The 24,985-nt window shown below is 52.9% G+C and overlaps 2 protein-coding genes across 4 annotated transcripts in view; one reads left to right on the forward strand and one right to left on the reverse strand.

Annotated features, from left to right (window-relative positions):
- On the reverse strand, window positions 1–19,875 carry RBPJL (recombination signal binding protein for immunoglobulin kappa J region like). 3 transcript variants are annotated; one of them, XM_071759641.1, is made up of 12 exons: window positions 19,593–19,875; window positions 12,636–12,711; window positions 6,112–6,237; window positions 4,431–4,501; window positions 4,118–4,233; window positions 3,065–3,239; window positions 2,544–2,681; window positions 1,932–2,041; window positions 1,682–1,741; window positions 1,201–1,356; window positions 881–984; window positions 1–499 (listed from the first exon to the last, which is right to left on the reverse strand). In XM_071759641.1, the coding sequence occupies exons 1-12, from the start codon at window positions 19,639–19,641 to the stop codon at window positions 226–228; spliced, it is 1,455 nt and encodes a 484-aa protein (XP_071615742.1). In that variant the 5' UTR covers window positions 19,642–19,875; the 3' UTR covers window positions 1–225. The 3 variants fall into 3 exon arrangements, with proteins under 3 accessions (XP_071615742.1, XP_071615741.1, XP_071615743.1); XM_071759640.1 differs by having other exon boundaries at window positions 1,682–1,822; XM_071759642.1 differs by lacking the exons at window positions 12,636–12,711; window positions 19,593–19,875 and having other exon boundaries at window positions 1,682–1,822; window positions 4,118–4,301; window positions 6,112–6,235.
- The window catches only part of MATN4 (matrilin 4), a 22,340-nt gene continuing 5,259 nt past the window's right edge, over window positions 7,905–24,985 (forward strand). Inside the window, exons 1-4 of the mRNA XM_071759639.1 lie at window positions 7,905–9,054; window positions 12,129–12,679; window positions 22,164–22,280; window positions 23,483–24,052. Of these exons, the coding sequence (XP_071615740.1) occupies window positions 22,205–22,280; window positions 23,483–24,052 (646 nt within the window). The 5' untranslated portion in view covers window positions 7,905–9,054; window positions 12,129–12,679; window positions 22,164–22,204. The remainder of the gene's footprint in view (window positions 9,055–12,128; window positions 12,680–22,163; window positions 22,281–23,482; window positions 24,053–24,985) is intronic.

Below are 24,985 nucleotides of genomic sequence, written 5' to 3' on the forward strand. Positions count from 1 at the left end.
AAGAGTCCTTCAAGTCTGATTTATTGACCCTTTTGTGTGAGATCTCAGCAGGGTGAGATGAGGAAGGAACAAGTCAGATCATGGTAACACAGTGGGCATTGGATGTGTGGGGAGAATCCTTGGCAGGACCACCCCGAGCCTTGGATGGGGACCCTCAGCAGGGCCCAGGGCTGGGCCCCTTCCCCAGGGCTGGTGTTGAGGCCAAGCCTCTGCCTGGGCTGCTCGTTAGCTCTGCATGAAGAGGTGGAAGTTGGTCCTAGTGAACTCCTGATGGATGCTGTCAAGTAATTTGTCTGAGTCCTGGGGGACATCTGAGAGGATCTGCTGTCCCGGGATGAAGCTCTGCTCTGGGGTGTAGGTGAAGGTGAATGAGCTGGAGTAGATGAGTCCATCATCTCTGATCAGCAGGAGTGGGACCGTGATGGGGTATCGCAGCCACCTCCAGTCACTGCCAAAGGCAGAGACATCGGGGACAACGCACACGAGGGACTTGGGGCCCCTGGGAACAGCACGGGAGAGGAAAATTTGCATTAACCCAGGAGGTCTGTGCAGGAGTGGCTGGCAGCAAGCACTTCTCCTCCATCCTGGAGCTCAGCACGGCACCTCTGGCTGGTTTCTCCTCCCCTCCCTGCTGTTTCATTGCTCTCTGCTGGGTTTGCTTTGTCACTTGCAGCCCCCTGAGGACCCTGTTGTCTTCACCTGCCAGCCAGACTCATCTCTGCCTCTGCTTGCAATGCTCATGCTTGGTCCTCCAGAACAGGCAGTGCAAGTGCCCCAACTCCAAAGTGGGCAGGCAGCCACCTCCCTCTGGAGCTGCCTGGCACAGCCCAAACCCAGCTGCTGTTCCCTGCCTGCTCCCCAGCCCCCTCTGCCATGGTACCTGTACATGGTCTCTGCTTCCACGTCTCCAAACCAGACCTTGAGGTGTGCATGGAAGTACTCGCCTTGGACCTCCAGCATGGCCACATCCCCACCACCCGTGAGCTGTGATGGGCAGAGCACATGGCAGAGCATTACCTGGTGGTGTGAACCTGGTGTGAACTCTGCCTGAGTGCCCCATCCCCATCACAGAGGTGTGGACCTGGCATCCCCGCAGCATCCCAAAACTGGGAGATGCCAAGGTGTAAAGGCTCAGCAGGAGAAGCCACAGTGGAGGTAGGTGGCAGGTGGGAGTGGCCAGGGGACCGGTGCTGTGCCTACCTGCAGGGCAGCAATGAGTGGCACGGGGCTGACAGGCTGGTGGATGCAGGCCAGGCTCTCACTGAAGGTGTACTCCACCATCTCAGTGCCGATGATGGTCCAGCAGGAACCGTCGTTCAGCAGCTCCCTGTTGGCTTCCTTGGGGCAGGGAGATGCCTGTGGAGAATGGGACAGCTCCAAACACACCGCAGTGGGGATGAGGACACCTGCCTTCTGTGCCTAGTGTCTCAGATCCAGCAAGTAACTGCTTCCCTCGCTGGAAAACTGGGATCATCATGCAGAGACCTCAGTGATGATGTCCCCACTGAAGCAGGCAGTTGGCTTTGCAGTGATTCTGACCTTAATTTGGACACAAACCCCCTTTGCTGGAAGCCCCCACCCTTCCAGTCATGTGTTCCCCAGCCAGCAGCAAGGCAGAGGAGCTTGGAGAGAGCACAGGGAGTGCCCTGGTGGTCCCCACCCCATCCTGCTGCTGCCGTACCTGGAACTGGATCACTTTCTCCGTGGAGAGACACAGGTACATGTGGTCACTGCCCTGGAACTGGAAGGCACATTTGTGGAGCTGGGAGATGGGCTCATCCACATCCAGCATGGCATACTGCTTCGTCACCTTCCGGATGATCTGAAGGGGGGAGAAGGGGGGCAGCACCGTCCCAGGGGTGACTCGGTGGCACAGAGCAGCCTGACATGGAGGGATTTACCCTCCAGGAATGGGAGGGGTGGAGGCTTACCAGGGGAGGCAGGGTGATGCCGGTGGCCGTGCAGACGAGCTGGACGACGGAGCCGTAGCGGATGTACCCTTCCCGCAGGGGGAACTCGCTCCGGGCGCAGCGCTCATCGGCTTGCGGGGGGCAGAGGGGCAGAGTCAGTGCCCTGAGCTGCTGGGGAGCAGGTCAGCCTGTTTTGCTCCTACAGGGCTGGCCGTGCTCCCAGGGCTTTCTCACTGCTTTCTCTGCTCCACAGGTGCTTGGAGAGACCACTGCTCTGGGGTGGGATGCGGCACCTCGCAGGGACACCGCTGGAGGCAGCATGGGCAGGGATGCTCTCGCCTCTTCCAGGCAAGTTACTTCCTTGGATTCGTGAGCTTCCAGACTGGTAAAGCTCTTCCTGCGCCCTGATCGCAGCCCATGTGCTTTCAGGACATGATGTCAACTCTCAAAGCCAGTGGGAAGCGGCCATCGGCTTCAGAGCCACACCGGGATCACGGGCAGAGGTGAGATCTGAGATCCCGCACTCCCAAGCTATTTCCCACCCCCTTCGCCCCCAAGAACTGACTTTGCAGACGTGGAGAGCCAGGGCTGGAGGCAGGCAGCCGGCACAGGCAGTCCTGAGAGGCTCCTTACCCAGGTGGAGGGTGAAGGCTGCCCACTGCCTGGCGCTGGCGATGAAGGCTCCTCCCTCCACGGAGAGGTAGCGGGTGCTGACGGTCTGGGAGCGCAGGCGGTTGAAGAGGGAGACTTTGGAGCCCGAGGAGATGCACACTGTGGGGAGAGGTGGCTGGGCTAGTGCTTGCCAGGTCTGTGTGTGGCTCCAACTACGGCTTTGTCAAGGACAGGGGAGGACAAGTCCCCTGGTCCAGGGTGTAACCTGGTCCAGTGTAACCTGCTGCTGGCAGGAGCAGCGCCTGCTTGGCTGCTTTTCTCTGGGCTTTTCTAGGGTGGGGAACACACTGGCATCGTGCATTGTTCTGGGTGAACCCTTCAGAAGACACGATAACAATCCCAGACAGAGCCTTGTTTGGGGGCACCCACGGGCTTTGTGCTCAGCTTGGACCACTCTGGACCCAAGCTGTGAGCACATGGGGGATATTCCCACCCTAGGGTCACATCCGCTTCCCACCCCACAGAACCACCCCCTCACGCACAGTCTGTGTTCTTCAGTGACTGCTTCTTCTGCGAGGGCTTGGAGATGACCTTGATCAGCTTGCTGTGGAAGGTGCCAATCTCCTGCCCGTTGCTGAAGAAGAGCTTCAGGACCAGCCGGAAATGCTTGCGCTTGTCCACATCCGAGATGTAGAGAGCCTTGGCACAGCCAAAACCCTGCCAAGGGCAGAGGGGCTGCTGGCAGCTCCAGCCCAGCCCCACCAACCTTCCTCACCCTCCCCACCACCCCACAAGGACATAATAGTGCCCTTTCAATGAGCCTCATGTTCATTTAGAGGAGGAAATGACCAGAAGATGTTATTACAGGTGAAATGAAGAGCTCGGGGAGCAGCAGAGGCTTTGTTTACACTGGGGGCAGGGAATTCCTCATGGAAATGAATGTTCATATGTGATTTATCCCACATAACATGAGAAATCATCCAGGCCTTATGGTTTCCCCACTGTTCTGGCCGATACACTGTGCCTCAGCAGCAACACAAGCACTGCAAACAGAGGCTCTTTTTGTGAGGTTTCTGGCCAGACTCAGACCCTGGGCTCTTCAGGGACCCCGGATAATACTTGCCTTTTGGTTTTTTTCCCCTATCAAAAGATGCCAGATCTCTGCTTAAGCTCTTGAACTTTGGGGCTAATCAGGTGGGGGTTTTGTCTTTTTTCTTTTTTCTTTTTTTTTTTTTTTTAAGCTGTTTATATGCAAATGAAAGACTGAACTTTCCTTTTGTGATAAGTGTCAGTGCTGCTCATCAGGAGAAGGTAGCAGGGCTGAGGGAGCTGTGTAGATTTTGGCAGCCTGCCTACTATGAGGCTGCAGGCCTGAAACGATGGTGCCAGAAAAAAAGAAAGAAAAGGTGTTCTTTGCAAGGTCGGGAAGGCTGCTGGGGGGGCTGCCACAGGGGCAGGCAGGGCAGGAGCAGGGAGTGATGGTTAAGGAAGGAAGGACAGAAACATCCTGAGGCAGGAGGTGATGTGACATACCAGGGGGCTGGGGGACACCAGGGACAGCCCAGTCCGTGCATAGGGTGCACAGCAAGCTTTACCTTTTGGTCTGGCTGCTCCTCGAAGCTGAGCTTCTGGGTCTCCATCAGGCTGCTGCCCATGCTGTCCAGCCCCATGTACCCACACACCTGAAAACTCCCCTCTCCCGGGTCCCTGGCTGGGAGAGATGTGGAGTAGCACCTTCCAGCCCCCCCAGCCATGGGGCTGGACTGCAGAGGGCTCAGCCTCGAGGGGGAAAGAGGATTTGGGGAGCAAAGATAAAATAGACTGGGCCACTCTCCCCTTTGCAGAGGTGGAAGGCAGCTCTCCAGGGCATGGGAAGGGAGGGAGGAGAGATCCGGGGATGCTACTTACATTTTATCTGCTCCTGTTTCAGCTTCCATCCTGGCCCGCTCAGGTAAACGCAAGGTGGGGGGCAGAAAAACCTGCAGAGACCAGAGGACATTTTTCTTACTGCACTTCAAGTATCTGGAAAAAGGTGATGGAAAGGCTGCACTGGGAATGGAGACCTTTGCTGGGGCTCACCAGCACCAGGAGCTGTGCCAGCCTGTGCCCTGGGAGGTCCCCTCAGCAAGGGGAACATGGGCAGGGCTGGCTGGGGCATTGGGCTCTGCTGGAGCCCCAGCCCAGGTCACTGCCACATCTGTGGGTGTTGCTGGTGGCCACCAGCCCACTGGCCCCCGGATGGCCCCAGAAGGGGAGGACAGGGTGCCTTGGCCCCCCCTGCCCCCAGCTGAGGGGGACTGGGCTCCCTGCCCCTGCCCGCCTGCCATGTGGGAGCTTTGGCAGGTCAGGAACAGAGTTTGCATTCACAGCCAGGTTCAGAGCCCAAAGCAAATAAATCTATAGCCAGGGTTTTAGAAACCTATTTTCCTGTGTTTTATTTGGGTTTCCACTGTCTTTGCACTTTTGTGAATGGTGCAAATTCATCCTGGGTAAAAGGCTAGCAGAGAAAACACCAGCACAGGGGGTTGGATATTTCAGAGCCGTAAAGTCCTGGGTATGGGTTTATTTAAACAAGTCACAGCACAGGGCCCTGAGTCCCACCATGAGGAAAAATGGTACCAGAACCTTTAAACCTTTAACCTGGGAGCTGTGTGCTGATTTTCTCCTCCTCTCCAGACCTGATATCTGTTTTTCACACTCATCCCTTGGACAGGATCTTGAACAGTGGCTGTCCCAAAGGCTCAGGATTCTGAGGGATTCCCTCCAGGCTGGGAGACCCAATATTGAAAAAAACCTTTCCCTGTGGAGCAGCAGCCCCTGGCAGGAGGCTGGATGTGAGGAGGACTTTGCAGGCAGTGCCAGCCCAGCCTCAAGCTGTCTCCTGGGGTTGCTGGGGTCTGGGGGGTTAGAGGTAGAGTTTGCTGCCTTGTAGCTACTCCACACTCAGTAATAACCAGTGATTATTTATATCACAAGGATTAATGAAGGATTAATTATGTTACAGTGCCACTGACGTCACTGCCCAGCAGTAGCAATTTCAGAGATTCAAGCCAGAACCTCGAGGTGTTTTTACAGTGCAGGAAGGATTTAAAAAAATAGCAGCTTTTGGAGACTGTGGGCATTGATGGGAACGCCCTGGTCCCTGCTGTGGCTGTTCAGATTTTAAGGCAAGATTTCCAGAGCACCTAAACCATTAACCTTTCCTCTTCTTTATATCTGTAATTTTATTCTGGGAACAGGGGGACAGGGGGGGGGAGGAGGGAAGGGCAAGGTTTGAATAGTAACTTTCCTTCTTTTACTTCATCTTTCTGATCTTCAGCACTGTACAGGAGGAACCTGACCACTAATTTCTAATGGGATTTGAAAATGTCTAAAACTGGGATGGATGCAGCTGGGGGCATAACATCTTTCTTGTGTTATTCAGTTCATGAAGAGTTTGGATGCAAAGAGGTCATGAATGGATGGAGAGGAGATGTGTCAAATCATTTGCTTCACCACCTTGGATCAGAAAAAGCTATCAGAGCTGAGACTGAGCTTTAGGCAGCTGGGTCTGGAAGTGGCTACTGGAGAAGCTGGAGAGATCTCTTACCTTTTTTCATTGCCATATGACTTCTGTGCAACTTTGGCATGCAGAATCAGCACTGTCTGGTCTGCTGGCAGCTGCAGGTATCTCCGCACACTGTCTCGAAGCAGGGTGCTTTGGAATGGGTTGGATCTACAAGACAGAATTTCCCCAGCTCTGTAACACCAGAACCAGGCTCCTTGCCTTGCCCCATGCTGAGCTGAGAGCTCCCTCCCCATGGGAATGATGGGGTGGGGAACTGGGAGAGGCTTTCCCATTAGGAAGCACTCAGGAGCTCAGAGAACATCTCAGCTGCTGCAGCACCCGGGTTGGCACTGGAAAATAGAAAGCTTGAACTTTCTATTCTAACTAAACAGTGGCTTCATCTGCTTTCAATCAAACAGACAGAGGGCACTATGTTTCTAGCTCTGAAATGGGCATTTCTAAGACTTCTAGTCCCATGTGATGGTGGCAGTGCTCTTATTGATCATTAATTTGTTTTTCCACCTGATGTGCTTCTTGCTGTACAGCTTTTTGGTGAGGTGGGAAAGGATGTTGCTGAGCCATGAGTGCAGCTGGGGAGCTGCCTGTTGGCTTCTGCATGGGCTGCTGGGTGGAAATAGATGCATTTTTCTCTGAGACTTCAGAAAGTAGGTGGTTTTGCTGATTGTTTCTGCTCTATTAATTAGAAGGAGTTTCCACGCTCCGGAATTTAACTCTGCTAACTTAGTGGGTTGGGCGTTAACCAGCTGGAGAGAGATGAGGTAGGTCCAAGCCTGAGGTGCCTTTCTCTGTCACCTGGGACACGTGAGCAAAAACTGGAGGATGAGAGGGCACAGTTATGAGGTGTCCAGTTATTGCTGGACCACCTTTTGTGGTGCTGCCTTGCTTTCACAGGAGGTGAGGCTGCCCATCTGCAGCTCCTGACCTTCTGAAAGCCCCTTTCCACCCCACCCCCTCCCCCCCAAGGTACCTTTGGCTGGATAAGAAGAAACCAGAGGAGAGGAAAAAGGTGCTGCCTGGGCAGAAGTCCCTTGTTGGCACATCTGCCCATATCTGGGAGATGGCAGCTGGGCATGCTCAGGAAAAATTGTTTCTAACCAGCCTGGCTGGTTATGAAAAGGTCTTGATTTAAGCCAGAGCTCCCTTCTTCCATGCACAGAGCTCCCTTGCATTGCTCCAAAGGAGTGCTCATTCCTGTTGTTACTCGGTCAGTGGAGTGTTTTTCTGTTCTGAATGCCCAGGGGATGTTTTTGGACCCACCAGGATGAGCATCAAACCAGATCCAGCGTCCTCAAGAGGGAGAAAACTGTATGGAAACTGGCTTCAGGCTCTGCCTCTTGACACTCCCAAGGCTGCTGGTGTCATTCATGGTCTCTGCACATGGCCTCACATTGGAGGCAGAAACAGCAGTGGCCTGGGAAGGCTGTGAAGCCCCAGCACAGCTGCAACCCCACTGCTGGACCACCAGGACACAGCGGGTGGGGAGTGCGGACAGTGCTGGGAGATCACTGGGAGTGGTGAGGATGGGGGGGTCTTGAGCTGGAAAATCTATCGAGGCACTCAGTGGAGAATCCCCATTAAAAACAGGCTCTGTCCCTCTTAAGTGGGCTAGAAATGGAGAATACCTGAGGGCATAATGATCAAATGTGTGAAGAGAGGGCAATGGGGTCCTGCCAAGCACCCCAAGGCTGGCTATGGCGGGCTCAGTCTCTCAGGGAGGGAAGCAGTGACCATTGCCATCCTGAGCAGCCTTTTAGATAAATTCTAAATTTAGAAAATTTAGAAATTTAGAAATTTTTAGAAGAATTTTGCCCTTCCCAGTGCAACACATGCCTTTTAGAAGAGGTTGTTGCCTTTACAGCTTCTAGGACCCACATTCCATTTACCTTTAACTGCTATGTCCCTTCACACTGTGGATGGAGCCCACAGTCTCCTCTTTGTGCATGGAAAACAAACACATCTCCCATAGAGGCAACTATTTACCCAGCATTTCCTTTGGGTAGTCCCATGAGGACCTTTGCAGATGCTTTACAGACCTCAGACTCCCATCACTGCTGTGTTTGGGCAATATCATCTCCTGCTGTCTTTGTTCTCAACTCTTTATCCTTGAGGTGTTTGTCAGCTCACCAGCAAGCAAACACCAACAGAGCTCTGCCAAAATCAGATTTACAGCTGGTGCCAGTGTCTCCCACAGCATCAGCTGCTGCTCTGTATCTGGGAAATGACTGTTCTAGGGCCACACAAGCCAGTTGCTGGCTGCAGAGCCCAGCTCCTCTCCCCATGGCAGCCCCAGCACTGCTGCCAGCACATGGCTCTGAGCTCAAGCACTGCTCACCCCGGGCCAGCACCCACAGCAAAGCAGAAGGTGGCAGGTAGACCCTTGGATCACCCTTCACAGCTCCTGGGCTGAGGCTGGATCTGTTCCCTCCAACCCTCCATCGTGGGCTGGCAGGCTCTTGCTCCAGAGCTTTACCAACCAGTAGCCCATCGTTACAGTTGGACCTTATAGTTGGACAGATTTTAAAGGTCTTTTCCAACCAAAATAAATCTATGTTTCTGTGGGATGGGTTACTTACAAAGGCAGGAGTGGAGCTTTCAGCAAGACTATGTACAGCCTGGTTTCTATCTGTGCACAGCCAGAGAGATCCCGTAAGAATGTTATTTAATCTTTTCCCCACAATGGCATTCTGCTCCTTTCTCACTCCTCTACTGCCAGGCAATAATGGGATTTCAGCTTTGATCTATCTTCACTATTTTTCTCTTAATTTAAAGGCAAAAATTGGCCATCTTTCTGCAAAAGTGGTTTTGGCTTGGGTGGTTTTTTTCTTTTTCTTTTTCTTTTTTTTTTTTTTTTTTGGTTGCAGAACTATGGACTGTGATCAGGATAAATGTGGGAATGGATTTCAAAAAGGCTGTCCATTGGCCTGACCTTGGCTGTTCTTTTACACCAATCCAACATGGTGAAAAGTGAGTATTCAACCTTGTTGGCTCCATTCAGTAGCATCTCACCCTCAGTCAGACAAAGGCCACAGAGCAGGGAAGAACCAGGTTGGGTCCATGAGTGTTTTCCTGGTGAGTCTCATCATCCAGTACTCAGTGCAAAACAAAAAGTGTCTCTTTGAGTCTGCAAGGACACATCCTCCACCCCTCTCAGTGTCACCTACCAGCACCAAGGTGCTCACCAGCACCCATCCACAGGGCTTGGGGTCTGCTGGGAAGCCCCGAGCCCTGCGGAGCTGCTGGAGGAGGAGCCTCTCCCGTTAACCCCTCGGCAGTGTAAGGAACAGCCCGGTACCGAGGCCAGGCAGCAGCAGGGAGTGTTCAGGAGCAAATTGCCAAAACCTGTGGATTAAGACGTGTGCTGACAGCATGGCCAGCAGCAACGCCTGCTGCACAGAGCCTCCCGCGGCACCGGCTCGGGGCAGGGCTGGGCTTGTGCAGGTATCACTGCTCCCTGCCATCTCTACGTAACACTGGAGGCATGTGGGTTACAGCCCCGAGCTTATTTAAGAGCCTTCTGGAAGAATTATCCACGTGCTGTTTGCTGCTTAAAGTGGGAATGTGCAAGCCAAAGGCAGGGAAACAGGCCACAGCTCTTCAGCTCTTGATGTCTAGCTGGAGGAATGGCTACTGAGACACTTGGTTTTCTTTTCTTCGTCCATTCCCTGCAGCCCATTGCCTTCCATATTTTGGGGCTAAATTGTTTCAGTGACACATTTCTGAACAGTGATGGCCATTCTGCCCACCGAGGCAACCACCCAGCATCCCTCATCTGGTTTAAATTTGCCTTCAGAAAGTCAAAGGGCTGTTGCTAAAGCAGCTCAATATACCCACTTGGCTCCTTCCCTGGCACCTTCAGCCTCCTCAGGGTTACAGGGAATTATTCACTCCTTCTGACATTTATTATATTAAATTATTAAAATGCTTTGATTGTAGTGCAGTGTTAGTTCAGTCTCATGTTAGCAGCACTGCATGGGCCAGGCTCTCAGAGCTGATGCTAAAAGCTCCTTTTCAGAGCCTGGGGTCTCAGCAGGGGCTCGGCTGCTCCTGCACACAGTCGGGCATTATGTGGAGCTGGGGGGAATCAGGGAGGAGCCACCACCGTTCTCCTACACTGATTTTTGGAAGCCTTCCTCCCTCCTTGCTCAGCCTGGCGTCGCTCACCACCAAGGCTTTTCTCTGGCTTTAGGTCAGGATGTGCCTAAGGAGAGGGTGTGAGGGTGCTTTGAGGAACATCTCTGGGGTGGTTCTGTCCTGGTGCTGGCGGTGGGAGAGTCCCAGGGCACCCGTGGGTGTTCACAAGACCTGGCCCTCCCCTTGCCACTCTGGTGCAGGCACAGCTCCTGCCTGTGTCACACGCAGGGGACAGCCCCACCAGGGGTCTGTTTCAGCTCAGCCTTCCCCTGATGCTGGGTTGCATGTCCCTGCTGAGACAGCCACACTCAAAGTGTGGGACATATCCTGGTCCCCACATCACCTTCTGCTTGGGGAGGGCAGGTCAGGCTGGGAAGTGCCACAATACCCTGTGTGTGCACCCTTGGGGGGACCACAAGAGCAGAAAAAAAGCACTTTATGGGTAACCAGAGAAGCAAATGCTTCCTGTACCACTGCTTTCCAGTTTGCCAGTGTTCACCAGCTCAGTTGGTGGAGGAAGGGATCTGATTTTTTTGTTCCCCAAGGAATGAAAGCTTCTGACTCAGGAGACCAAGATATGATCCTATCAGCTATTGTTTAGAAACTAGGTCTTCAAATCAGCTCTGTACAGGAACTTTAGGGCATGGTACCAGTGTTCTCAAGTGCAGGTAACCCTGAATTCAAGCACAGGGATTGAATTTGTTGCTTTCCCCTGTTTGCCTTTTCCAGAAGCTCAGCAGCTTGCTGGGGCCTTGCTGCCACAGAGGGCAATTGTTCTTTCCTGGTCTTGGGGAAACCAAACATCCTAATAAAAAATATCCATTTTAAAGGTCTGGGTTATATTTTGTACAGAGCAGGGCAGAAAATGCCAGCAGTGCTCTTGGGTATGGAGTCAATGCAATGTTTATGCAAAAGGAAAAGCCATTAGAAATCACAGAAATGAGAAGCCTGCAGTTTCTGGCTTCCCTCATTTTTCAATACCTCCTTTAATCCAGCCCAACCCAACCCACAAGCCCTTGTATATGCATGGGTATTTATAAATCCCATATTTTACTTGCTTCACACACAAGTAAAATTCAGCCTTTTCTGGGCTTGGGGGATTTATCAACCACACCAAGGGCAAACACCAGCTGAGAATAGGCAGTATGAACACCCTGTGGTGGGGAGCTCTGCAGAGAAAGGGGGCCAGCCAGGGTGGTCACCTCAGGCGTGTTCTCAGCATCTCCAACACCCTCCAAATGCCCCAGTTTGATCATGTAATATTGTCTGTTCTGCTAGAAAGTTCAGATAGTGGAGGTCATTTACTGTATTCTTCTTTGTTCCTCTCATAGCCACTGGTGTTAGTGCAAAGAGAAGGGGAGAGCAGTTACACAGTCCTGTCAAGCACTAAAGATGGTTCCTACCAGCATTAGACTGATGCAAGTGGTGAGAAGAGGTGGAGGGCTGGGGAGAACTATTCCAGGGTGTCTAAGAGGCCTCTACTGATGAGTCCCAGTACAAACTGGAATCCCTGGCTCACTGGCCAGTTACATCCCTGGGCATGGGCAGTTGTACAAATGGGCAGGTTTAGCCCAAAGCCCCTGCACCTGAGGACAGCTGGAGGGATGCTGATGTTTGGTTTAGTGTTAGGTAGTCCTGTGAGGAGCAGGGAGCTGGGTTTCATCTTTACGTGGCCCTTCCAACCCTAGATCTTCTGTGATTCTGTCATCTCCACTGCTATGGTTGGGCACTGCTATGAGTTGACCTTCTTGCTGGATGCTTGACCTGAGGTTCTACAGCCCTGGGAGCTCTGGTCTGTAGCTCTCTGGTTCAACCCCTACACTGCCTGCAGTCACTGCCAGTGAAGGATCCGGAGCTCCCTGGGCACCGCAGTTCAAACACATTGAGCTTGGACTCTTTTTTCCCAGGACCTTCTGTGTTTATGTACCAGGTGCAATCCAACCAAGGGGAAGATGAAAGAAAAACGAAAAAGGAAAGAAAAGAGAAAAAGAAAAGAGAAAAAGAAAAGAAGAACAAAAAGGACGAAAAAAGAAAAAAAGAAAAAAGGAAGAAAAAAAGAAAAAAAAAAAAGGAAAAAGCCAGCTCCTCCCTGGCTGGTAAGCTCCTGGCCAGCCGGACACCGACGCTGATCGCCATTTCCACCTGCGCTCAGCTCCCGCTCGCCCGTGGCCACCTGCGCGGCCAGGACCGGCGGGGGCGGTGAGCGCCGGGACACCCCCTGCCTGAGCACCCCCCCGCTCCCCCCCAGCGCTGCCCCGGGGCAGGGCCGGGGCGCAGCAGCCATGCCCGCCCCGCCGCCCCCCCGCTCCCCCCGCCCCGTTAAATGCCGCGCGGGGCCCCGCCGCCTCCCAGCGCTGCCGCCGCCGCGCACCGAACCGCGCAAAGAACCGCGCACCGCCTGGCGCCCGCCGTACCTGACCCAGTAGCTCGGCGGGGAGAGGCTCGGCGGCCGGTCCGGGTGAGTGAGGGGATCTGCGGACCCCACCGCCCCTGCGGGAAGGGAGAGGAGGGGGTGAGAGTGAGCGCTGCCGCGGGGGTTGGCAGCATCCCGGGGGCTGGAGGGTTTCCTTGGAGTGGGGCTGGCAGAGAGGGGAGCAGCGAACCTTGGGCGTGGGGAGTAGAAAGCAAAGCCGTGGGGGGGGGGAGAAAGAGCAGAGCCTTTGACATGGCCTTTTCCTCCAGAGCTGTGGGCTGGAGCCCCCCCCCCATATGTTCCTCTGCAGAGGTTGCCCTCCTAAGAGTGTGGGGCTGAGGGGGGGGCACGTTTTTTGGTGGGACACGGTACCCTGCTCTGCCTCTCCGTGCCTGGGCGGAGGATGCGAACCCTTCCCCGCCGTCAGGCTGGCGCAGTTTGCAGTCTGCTGCTCCACTCACCTTTTGCCTACCTGTCGGGCAGGTTTCTGCTTATACCACCGGGGATCACTTTTAACAGGAGCCTGGTACCCCTGGGCGAGACGTACTGAGCAAGAGGAGGTCGAGATCCTCCAAAAAGATAAGCTTGAAAGTGTGCCCGAAGTTTGTTACACACCGTTTCTGCACGACGGGAAAATTAGGTCTGTGCACACTGCTAAATATGTTTGCACAGGTAATCACCCATTTTTGGCTTATAATTCCAACCCTTTCACATGGTAAAATTAGCTTTGGGCACTTTTGTTCCAAGCAATTACGTGGGAAAACTTATTTGGAAAATCAGATTTTTCTGCGCCCATCGTATTTGTGCTGACACGCAGCCATCTGAGATAAGTGGAGCTGAGCAGATACACGATGTGGTAGTACGTGCTCCGCTGGGGTTTTCCCCCTCCTTCTGCCAGGAAAACCTTTGTCTGGGGTGCAGGGAGCTGCTGACTCCATCTAGGAGACAGGGCTTCAGAGCATGAATGGGTGTCCAGCATGGGAAAGGGACTGTCCTGCTTCCAAAGAAGCCACCATGCATGTGCAGTGGGACTGGGGGGGATGACAGCTCCAAGAGTCTGTTCCACCCCCAGCTCTGAGGTGAGGCACACAGTTTACCTCTTCTGCTTAAACCCATCAGATTTTTGCTTATGTCAAGCTCAGTTTATTTCTAAAGTTACTATGAAGTCCTCCCCATGGGGCCCTCTGTAACATCTCTTGATAGTAAAGATTACTTTTTTTTTTTTTTTTTCTTTTTCCAAGACCAGGAGCAGTTTAATCACAGGCCACGAGTGTGCAGGTTCTCAGTAAGAAGCAGAAATGGCATTTCACAAGCAGATTCTTGTGGTCTTTGCAGGGGTTCATTAGATTGGCATGCGATACCCACAAAAAGGGTGTGGGGGGAAATCTTCTGTTGGATCTCAGCCTTTGTGTTTGCCACCAAATAGACAAATTTAACCTCATCCGAAATACAGATTCCTATCTGGAAAGCATGCAAGAGATGTTGGCGTTTGTAGAGAAACAACACTTTGCATCAAAGCAGAAAGGTCTTGCTGCATTCAGCCAGAAAAGGCTGTTGTTGATTTTTGCGGAAGTTGTAATTTTCTTCTTTCTTAAAGAATTAAATAAATTTTAGTGGATTCATACAAGATAGGTTCAGGAGCTGCCCTTGTTGGTGAGCGTAGCAAAGAGAAAAGACAAAGCCAACAAGGCAGCCCGTTGTAGGCAATCTGTGGTCACAGAAGATGTTTGTGCTCCCATTGCTCATAACATAGCTTTCCCCTTGAGGTTGGCATTAGGGGTTAAAGGTTTTCAAGAGAAGCCTTTGTTTAAACATCTTTAAAGTTTCCAATAGGGGCCCCTTTGTTCGCTTTGGAGCAGTGTGCCTGCCTTGTTAAAAACTTGGTCCTCATAAAATGCCATTTGCAAACGCCTGATGAATAGGGCTGGAACGTGGAGGGGGAGATAAGTAGGCCTTGTATCCACACACACATGTGGGTTACAGACAAGCCCCACTGTGAGGAAATAAATGGGACCTAGAGGAAACACAGGAAAAAAAAAAGATGGAGTGGTATTTATAAAGAAACTTATAAAAATCCAGAAGCAGCCAGTCCCCCTTGTGCCAGATGTCACACGTGCCTCCTCCAGCCATGCCAGGAGGCTGAGTGGCTCCCACCACTTGTCATTACCTCTCAGTAGTCGTGTTTTCTCCACTTTGGGCCCAAACAGTAGTAAATTGATGACTTGGGCTCTGCTGGCTGGACAGGGTCTGATGCAGCTGCCACAAGGGCTCCATTGAGCATCAGGATGTGGAGACCTGGACTTTGTGCTGGCTCTGACCTGCTGTCAAGGCTCACCCCTCAGTAGGTGCAGAGCACGGGTGTGCCTTTGGGTATTGAGCATCATTTTTAACACTTAGGTTTTAGATAGAGCCCTGTTAAAGTAGGGGAGGGTGCAGGTGATCCCAGAGGCTGGTGCACAGCTATGGCAGTGTGTCCACATGGGATGTCTCCAGTATGCTGTGCCTGATACTGTGGCTGAAGCTTTTCTGGTTTTCAGGCAGCTTGTTCTTCCTGGTGTTTTTCAGTGAAGGCCAGATCCTTTTATCCTTCTCTCCCCAGCACGTTTCTGCTTTTTGCCTATATCTATTTCTGCAAACTTCTGATTTCTCACCTTGCATTCCCATGAATCCATCACTAACCTGGTCCTTCGGGTACCCATCCATGGGGACCAGGCATGGTCCTTTGCAGAGGGGTGGCAGTAATTTGGTATCTCTCTAAACTTCAGTATTTTTGCCTTTGGGGTGTGTCGTGCTGCTTTACTGGTCGAGTGCCAGCGTGTAAGTTCAGAGTTTTTGTCTTGTGGTCTGTGGACCCGTAGGAGTCCATGGTCTACAGCAGGAGTCAGCAGGAGCAGATCTGTTGGCAGCAGAGGTAACCCACTCCATGAGAGCCTGTGTCTTGGCAGGAAAATTATCAGGGTGTACAAGCTGAAAAAGATGGAAAACCCCTGCCCATGGGTCCTCACAGCTCCTGCTCTTGCAGCTGGACTTGGATGTCTTCCCCAAAGTGTCACATTAGACACCCCCCTCCTTCTCCTTCTCTTTCCACAGCATCATGCTTTGGCTTTAATGGTACCAGCCACGACAAGTGACATAAAACACTTCAGTCTGCACTAAAATACCAGGCAGCAATCTCACTACTGCTCCTCTATTTTGCTCTCCCTGTAATCTGCTGAGCTTCTCGTGTCAAGTTATTGAGGGAGATGATGGGCTGAGTGCAGCTGCCTGTGCCCAGGTTCCCTAAAGCATTCCCTTGTCTGCTGAAATGCCCTTGTTTCACCTCAGCTGGGTCTGTTCCTTCATCCCAGGATTCAGCTGGGAGAGCCAGCCTAGATTCTGCCTCTGCCACAGCTTTGAGCAAGTGGCTTTGCAGCTCTCTTGGTCTCTGCTATCTCATGCCATGATGTAGGAATGTCCTGGGAGGGCCTCGTGAGTCCTGAGGGACTCAGTGAAGCAAGCTCAGGCTGTTTCCTCATCTCTCCTGGAACCAAAGACCTTGTAGGCACCTTTGCTGAGGACACAGTAAATGCAACAGAATTAGATGATTTTGACTGGTTGTTTATGTGTTGACCAGAAAGTGCTAATCCAAAATAGGGGTGAGGCAGAGGTCAAGTGGTCCTGAGCTGTGGCTTCCAGTTCTGCTTTGAGCCTCTGGGGAGATCTCATGGGAGGTTTCCCTGCAGCATCTGAGTGTGCTGATGAGGCCAGGGTGAGACACAGATGTTGGGGTACCAAGGGTTCCAGCCTGGCAGAAGTGAGGCCACAGGTCACTGCTGTGCTGGTGGGAATTCTTCTCTGGAGCATCTCCTCTGGGGTCTGGGGACAGCAGTTCTCCTGCTGTGCTGCTCTCAGAAGGGCATGGCAGCAGTCAGGTTAGGTGGGAAGAGTTTTCTGTGCTAGCTTTGAGGTCCTCCCTGTGGAAAGTATCCAGGCAAAGAATTCAACCCACTTGCTTTTCTGTCTTGAGGAGGGCCGAAAAGTCTCCGTGTGCTTTCCTGCAGCTGCCAAGCACTCCTGGCTTTCTGCTATTTCAATTAAACTCATAGCAGGATGGGCAGGATGAAGGGGAGAGGTGCGAGAATATTCTCTTGGTGTGTTTCCTTATGCCAACACATTAGGTCACGTCTCTAGAGTGAGAAATATGATATAAAGAGTCAGAGAAGGAGGTCAGGGAATGGAGCTATGATTGTGGGGATGAAATAGCAGAAGTTCTCTGTGGTCATCTGTGCCATGTCAGCTTGCTGGAGGTCAGCTGGGGATATTGATCCCAGCAGATTCAGGAGACAGACATCCTGCTAGGAACTATCAGTCTCATTGCTTAGAGATAGCAGCTGTGCTGCATCAGTAGCTCAGCTCACAAACTCTGTACCAGCTCAGGAGCTGCTCTGGGACGTTTCTCTTTCCTTTGTGGTTAAACATGCATATTTCTGGGGAAAAAATGCACTGTAACACCTTCCTCTCAGCACAAGAACTTGGGCAATGGATTGCTGTCTCAGCTTCTGGATGGCCCAAGCCTCCTTTCCTCCAAAGAAAATCTCTTGGTTCAGTCCAGCTCAGCTGTCCTGCAGGAGCTTGTTTGCAAAAGAGCACTTGATTTTTCAACAGTCAGTAAGGTGGATCTCTTCCTAGTTGCAGAGCATTGAGAGGTCTTTTAGGAATAGATTGGCAGCAGAGAAACACCCCATGTGCTGTCACAGAGAGCATCTAATGGGGGATGCTCTGTCCATTGCTACACCCAGAATTTCCTTTGCCAGGGGACTCTTCTATGTCATCTCATAGCATAAGTTTGTGTGATGTTAAGTCCATGAGCTGTGAGACAAAGACATCTGTCACTCAGCCTGCAGATGGACCTGGACAAGAAACCCATATTCCCTGCAAAGGTGCTAATCCTAGTGAGTGCAGGAGTGGGCCCCATATAATGGGAAATTGGCCTTTTGTGGAGCATGGGGAGGAGAAGGTAAGTCAAGTCCCTTCTGCATCCAGCAAGGTTTTCCTGGTACATCCCTCCTGTCAGTTTGCTCCTGCAAGGTTTGGAGCCACAGTGTGCAGTTGGAGAAGCACAGCCGTGTTTTCAAATGTGTCCTTCCAGGTGGCACCTGGCCCAGTAAAGTTTCTGTAGTGTTGTAACCAGAGAGTAAGGACAGTGATGTTCTGGAAAGAGTTTGCTCTTGTTCAACCACTTGTGTTTGGGAAGAACCAAGGAAACACCAATCCTTAAAAAGGGGATGGGAGGGAATATTTTTAACTGGAAATTCATGCCATTTTCCTGGTCTTCACATTCTTGTGCTCCCTGATGCTTCCTTGCTCTAAAAACCATATTGCTGTCCTCTCTCATGGGGTTTGCAGCTCATCACCAACCCCTGTGGAGGATGAGCATTGAGATGCTGGAGCTGTGATTGCGTGCAGGGTCAGTGCTGCCTGTGAAATGGTCCTGAAGGTGGATTTGGTGCTCTCTGGCAGCAGAGGCACTGATGAGGTTGAGGCTGGGTCTCATCCTGTGTACTGACAGGCAGGGAGTGCCCAGCAGTGGGGGCTTGTGCTGGGAGAAACCAACCTGTGGGGCCACCCTGCAGGAGAGGGATCCAGCTCCATAGCTGTCCTGGGCCTCATCCATTCACGCAGCTTGAAGGTCTTGCAAATATGTGGAGGATGTGCTAGTGGTCCATCTGGGCTCTCACAGCAAAATCTGACAGCAAGAGGTGCCTCCAGGGTGATGTCAGTTATCTCTGCCTCTCCACACAGCTTCTGTCCTTCTTCACACAACTCTGGTTTCTTCCTTATCCCCCATGCTGGGGTAAGACACACTCCTGTCATGCTCTCCTGGTCTCACGTGCACTTTTTGGGCAGTCTTCCTCTTGGGAATGGAGCCAAAGGATGACTTCTTGGCCTGCCAAGTACAGATGCAAATATTCCCCCTATCTTCGAGCCTGAGACCAGCTCTTGATGTCTTTCTATTGTTGCCCTGGCAGGACTCTGGCATCCTAAGCACAAGGAGCCTGTGTCCAGCCTCCTGAGCCTGTTTTGGGGATTTCTCAGTCACTTCCATCAAATAACACTGTTGATTACAGTCAGCCAAAATAGTCTGGTGGGGTCTCCAAAGAGAAAAGCCCAGGCTGCATGGAGAGGCAGGAGAAACAGCTGAGGCTCCTCAGGTCTAGGGCTGCTCTACCCTTGGCCAAGGTTTTCAGCACAGAAATCCATGCTATCAGCTGGTAGCACGTGTGACATTCACATGGTGCAGCCCTGCCACACGTGCCCAGGCACACAGCAGGGAACAGCCCTGGGCTTTGCTGGTGTTGGGTGACAGGGTGCTGTGCAGGGGCTCCTGGCAGTGCCCTGCTGTGTGCAGTGCATGGTCAGCCCTTCTCCTGCCTTCTCCCAGGGCCTGCCAAGCCCAGGCCAGTGGCTGGAGCTGTGTGTGTTTTGTCAGGTTCATGACATTTTCTGTGTGGTTGTATGTGAGACCAGACCATGACCCACAACCTGCTTTCCTCCTCCTCCTCCTCCTCCTCTTCACACTCTGGGCAGAGCTTTTCCTGGGCTGTGAATGCACTGCCACCTCCTGAGCCTTTCACCCCTCCTTTCTCCATCTCCACTACAGTTCCATACCCAAAGCCCCTGTAAGAGTGAGGAGGATGTGGAGCTGGCTGTGTCCCTCACCCTGCTCCCTCCCATGCCCAGGATGCACCTAAGTCCTGTATGGAGGAACCAGACTGGGAATACTCAGAGCATTTCTGTTAACCTGTAGCCAGGAGAGAGCTGCCAAGCAGGCTGTGCTGAAACCCGAAGCAGATGTTTTTCCTGAGGCTCAGCACTTGGCAGGGAGAGCAGAGGGACAAGCAGCAGAACTGGGAGGGATGCAGGTACTCTGCAGGACAACACTGCCAGTGGGGGTGCTCAGGGAAGGCATGAGGCTTACCTGTTTGTCCCTGGGGATTCATCTCCACCTCCTCCTTGTCTGAGATCATGAGGGAAGCCAAGAGGAGGCTGGGCTCATAGCTGTCCCTTCTGTCCTTAAGTGTGGCTCTTCCCTTGGTCACCCTTTTTGTGCCACTTGCTGAGCATCTCCTTCAACAAGGACAAGCAGTGGCTGCTTTTCCCCTTGTGTTGCTCAGACAGGTCAGGAGATGGTCCAAGTGTCCCTCCCTGCTTGGCTGCTGTGGGCTTTGGCTGAGCCAGCCCAGGAAGCAGCACTCACTCTGCCTGCACGTTTTTCCCTTTATAGCTCAGCCTTATCTCAAGGTCTCCAGCCCTGCAGCCAGTGCTGTGTTTGCCTTGCAGCACCTGCCTGCCAGCCGGTGCCTTCCCACCCATCTCCCTCCCATTCCTGGGATGCAGGGGGGCCTGGGAGCCCTCAGAGTGGGGGGCACCCAAGTCAGCCCCAGTGCTGCCAGTGCCAGGGGAGTGGGGGGCAGCGAGTAGCAGGGGAAGTTGCTCAGTGCAGGACGGTGGGAGAGAGACTCAGGAGCATTTGTCCCATCAACTTTTGCTTCCCTATCAGCCTCACTGCTGGGGCAGGGTTGGGGCTTATACTGAACTGGGGAGCGGGGCACAGTCCCAGCCTGGTCCCAGCTGCCAGCACTGGTGCTGGCTGCATGGCTGAGCCTCCCTGCCCTGCCCTGTCCAGGCACCATCAGCTCCTCCAGCCACAGAGAGTGCCAAAACTTCATCCAAAACTGAGATGCTGTTAAAAATAGATCAGTCGTGAACTACTTTTCTTCTCCTTGGTTCCTGGCCCAAGAACTCATTCCTCTCTCTGGGCTGGCTTTGAAGAGATCTGGAGGCTGTGAGATGCAGGCTGTGTGCCAGCCTGCCATTGGAGGGAGGCTTGGAGAGAGCTGCAGAAATATTAGAGGTGCCATAGCTGTCCCAGAATATTTACTGGTTAGTGAGCTTTCTCCCAGAAAAAAAAAAAAAAGAAAAAAAAAAGAAAAAAGAAAAGAAAAAAGAAAAAAGCATTACTGGAGAAAGAATCTGCTAAATAAATGGTGAAACCAAGCAGGAACAGGAGGGGCTGTTTGGTCCTCCACTTGCACATGGTGATCTTGTGACTGGGCACAGGCACCCAAGCCACCAATGGGCCACAAAGTGGTCCTTGCCTCTGCCCCATGACTTCCTAGAAACCACCACCTCCCCTCAGCCCTGCAGAAACCATCCCACCAGAAACAATCCCCTCCTCTGCCTGGCTCTGCGGGAGCTCTGGACTCCTGTGGAGCTCCTGTGTCCCCAGCTGCCCGGGTGCTCATGCTGCCTGGGGAAAGGCAGTCTGTTTCACTTTGAGACTGATGTTCTGGATCTCAGCTTCCTCCTCTAGCCCTTTTGGGTCCTAATTCATCAGCATAATTTTTTGGGGTGTGAACACTGAGTCTGGAGAGAATTTTAAGATGCAGCTGTGAAAGCTGTTATCAGCATCACTGCTATCAAATACGTGAGGGTCAGGGCTGTATGTAACCACTGAGCAATGAGATGGCAACCCCAGTGATGAATTACAACTGAGACCTCCTGGGGCTAAATAAATATCAGCTGATAACTCCCAATAAAATGAATTTCTGTGTACTTTTTTAAAAGCACCCCTCTGGTATCTGTGCCCAGTCACAGTGCTGCACGTCTCCCAGGGGAAGCCACATTAACTGTGGCATTTCCCCTCCTGTCCCAAGCACCTTGGGTTCCCAGTGAGAAGAGGAATAAAAAAACCCAACAAATAAATCTTTGGCCTTGCAGGAGCCAGGCAAGGGAAAGGCAAGACAAGACAACAGCAACAACGGCAGGGTGAGAAGCTGAGGTTTTGGGTCTAAATACTTTTCCCCCAAGTATCTCACCTCAACCCTGTAAAAAAAAACTGTTGGAGTGTAGCTCATGCCTTGGAAAAGCCATCAGGACAACAGGCTGGCAGAGCTTCACCCAGCACCCTGCCCTTACACCCTGTGCCTGCCCAGGCTTCTGCCTTTCCAAGGTAGTTTGGAAAAAGGCAGAGAATACATTTATGGACCTGCATGGAAAAATTATCTTTGCCAGTGACTTTGAGGAGGTCCTGTCTGTGCTGGTGTTTCATCTGTGGGGCTTCTCTTCCCAGCACGTTGCCATGTGGAGGGAGTGTCAGGGGGCTGAGGATCCCATCCCTGCTGTCCCACTCCCTGGCTGGCTGCAGGGAGCAGCTGCACTGCCAGTGAAACAGAATTTGGCTGCACATCCCACCTGCCTGGTGTGCAAGTGAAGAGAAGGTTTGTCCCATGGCCAGCTCCACACAGAGCTAAAAATCAGACCCTTTGGCAGGTGGTTGCTACTGTCGTGAAATTTAGCTGTGCTGAGCCTGCCAGTCCTCGAGTGGGAAAAGTCCCATGTGGGTTCAGAGATGTTTGGGGCTGGATCTGTCACGACTGCAGCTGCTCAGGGTTTTTGTCACTGCCTGGGGACACCCACCACGGGTGGGCATGGTCCTGTGGCTCAGCCCCCCCTCAGCACTGATTGAAATGCTGTCTTCTCCCTGCAGCGAGTGCCCCCAGCCCTGAAGCTGTGTGGTCCCACAGAGCCATGATGAAGCTCCTGCCCATTGTCCCTCTTCTCCTGCTTCTCCTGACAACAATGGAAGCCAAACCAAAACCTTCAGGTGAGCCCTACCTGGTGGGAACTGCTTGCAAGAGAGGGAAGTGAGTCTGTCGGGGTGGTGAAACCTTTGGAGGGTGGCTTGCTGCTTGAGGTGGAGGGACCTGATGCTTCTTCTTCAGTGGCATCCCCACTGGAGGATGGAGGATCCCCCCAAGGTGTGAGACCTGAAATTCCCAGTATTGCCCAGGGGAGCAGGAACCTGACCCTGTCCCCAGCACCATGGGTTTGGTGCCATTTGCTCCAGGAACATCCTCAGCCTTGGCACAGCCCAACTCAGGGCTTGTCACCCCCCTGCCCTCAGGCTTCAGCCTCAGTGGGAGGTGTGAGGGGAACTCCCTCCCCACAGGGGTGTCCTCATGGAGGGGAAAAAGCAAACCCAGAGGCATCAGCTTCTCTCCTCCCTGGGCAGAGGGAGATAAATCCATTCCAGTTTAAAAACAGTGAAGACACTGAACAGAGGACAGAGCCAGATATGTTTCTGAGACCCTCAGAGCAGTTGAAATGACAGCCTGGGTCTGGACATCATCCCATGAGGACTCAAAGTGTTTGCTTCCTATTAGGGCCAAATTCTCCCAGGCTTGGGGACATGCAAGCCAAGCAAAATATGTTCATTGGCATTTCACTTGCTAAACGCTCTCCTGGTGTGCACTGGAAGTAGCACCCATATGTCCAAGAGAGGTTCTTTGGCTCAGTTCCTGCCATATGTGTGCCCTTAGCCACGCTTTTCGCTCCCTCATTTTCCTCTCTTAAACAAAACAAAACAACCCAAAAGCCAACGAAACCAAACCAAAACAACAAAACAAGGCCTGTCTTTAGGTAAAAACTGGCAAAATGCAGTACAAACCAGAGGAAGCTGGAGCTGCAGGGGGAACAGAAGAATTGCCCAGAGCAGTATTGCTGGAGAAGCCCCTGCAGTGCAGAGGTCTGGAGCAGGAGCTGCAGCTTGTAGAGGGCAGCATGGGGATGTTCTACACTTTAATGCTCCAGTTTACTGTAGAGGTGAAGACACCACAGCCTAAACCTCTACCTAAAGCTTGCCAGGGCACGTGCCTACAGACAGAAACATTTCCACAGCCCCGGATCCATCGGCTGTGGAAATGCAGGGAGCAGGAGCCAGTGTCATCCCCAGTGGGATGTCTCGGCTCCCAGCCCTCATTCCCACAGGCAGGTGTGAGGCTGAGCCATCTTTTTTTCCCCTTCCAGCCCTGAAGTGCAGGACAGGGCCCCTGGACATTGTCTTTGTGATCGACAGCTCCCGCAGCGTGCGTCCCTTTGAGTTCGAGACCATGCGGCGGTTCATGGTGGACATCATCAGCAACCTGGACCTGGGCCCCAACGCCACGCGGGTGGGAGTGATCCAGTACTCCAGCCAAGTGCAGAACATCTTCTCCCTCAAGACTTTCTTCACACGGGTGGACATGGAGAAGGCCATCAACAGCATCATCCCTCTGGCCCAGGGCACCATGACGGGGCTGGCCATCCAGTACGTCATGAACGTGGCCTTCACCACTCAAGAGGGTGCCCGCCCTCTGCACAAGAAGATCCCCCGCATCGCCATCATCGTGACAGATGGACGGCCCCAGGACCACGTCACCGAGGTGGCCGCCCAGGCCCGGAATGCTGGCATTGAGATCTACGCTGTGGGCATCCAACGGGCTGACATGAACTCGCTGCGGGCCATGGCTTCGCCACCGCTGGAGGAGCACGTTTTCCTGGTGGAGTCCTTTGAGCTCATCCAGCAGTTTGGGAAGCAGTTCCAGGACAAGCTCTGTGGTGGGTGAGAGCTGTGGTTCTGGGTGGCTGGTGGCCCTGGTGCCTGCTCTTCTCCTGTGCTAGGAGATGACCTTCATGGGGGTGTTTGGGGTGGCTGCCAAGAAGCAGCTTGGACAGAGGAGCGACCTCCTCTGATGGGATGCTTTTCCTCTGCTGGGGTGAGATCAGGAAAACTTTGGAAGCATTTCAAGCAGGTGCTTTTCTTCACCCATGCCCTGCAGCACTTCTCCATGCCAGGGCATTGTAGCAGCAGTAGTGAGAGAATCACAAAGCAGGAAATGTGAAGCCAGTTTCCCTGGCTGTGATGGGGACAGGTGACACATCTGGAAGGGTTTTCTCCTCTGTAGACATGAGCATGGCATTTGCTACACCCACATTTGTCTTTAGTTAACCCTGGTGCTGCTCTGGAGCATCTGGGAGCTGGGAGGCTGCTTTGCAAATGAGGCTGGCACAGCTTAGGAGATTTCAGGCTGGGACCTGTCTGTCCCCTCCCGTGCTGGCAGGCTTTGCTGGAGACCTGGCACTGCAGTGGGCTGGCAAGACCTTGCTCATGTGCTTCAGCACCTGTGAAAGGGAAAAAAGAAGGCAGCTGCCAGTCTCTTCGAGGCAGCCTGGGGCACATCCCTGCAGGGCTTCATCAGTGCTGTGGTGTGGCCCTGCTTGCCAGGCTGGAGGTCCAGGGCTGACCATCTGTTGCCCCCAGGACCTTGGTGTGGTCCTGATGCTATTGCATCCAGCATCCATCCCATCACTTGCCTGCCCTGATCCCTGCTTCCCCACCAGCTCTGCAGGCTCCTGGCAGCACAGACACAGACCTGGATCCTTCAGCGTGGGGCTCCAGCTTTTGCTTACTCAGTTCAAGCTATTAACAGCTTAATATCAATTAATATCCAGCGCTGATTTAGTGCCCAGGCAGATCTGAAAGCTGAGGGC

This window comes from Heliangelus exortis, chromosome 16 (assembly GCF_036169615.1).
Source record: "Heliangelus exortis chromosome 16, bHelExo1.hap1, whole genome shotgun sequence".
NCBI lineage: Eukaryota > Metazoa > Chordata > Aves > Apodiformes > Trochilidae > Heliangelus > Heliangelus exortis.

Bases quoted from the DNA above. Each gene is read 5' to 3' on its own strand.
- RBPJL (XM_071759640.1), bottom strand. From the start codon at position 19,641: ATGATCTCAGACAAGGAGGAGGTGGAGATGAATCCCCAGGGACAAACA. The intron at 1,823-1,931 runs GTAAGCCTCCAC...TCCCCCCTTCAG, and splicing joins GCATCACCCTGCCTCCCCTG to ATCATCCGGAAGGTGACGAA. The intron at 985-1,200 runs GTAGGCACAGCA...TGCCCATCACAG, and splicing joins CACTCATTGCTGCCCTGCAG to CTCACGGGTGGTGGGGATGT.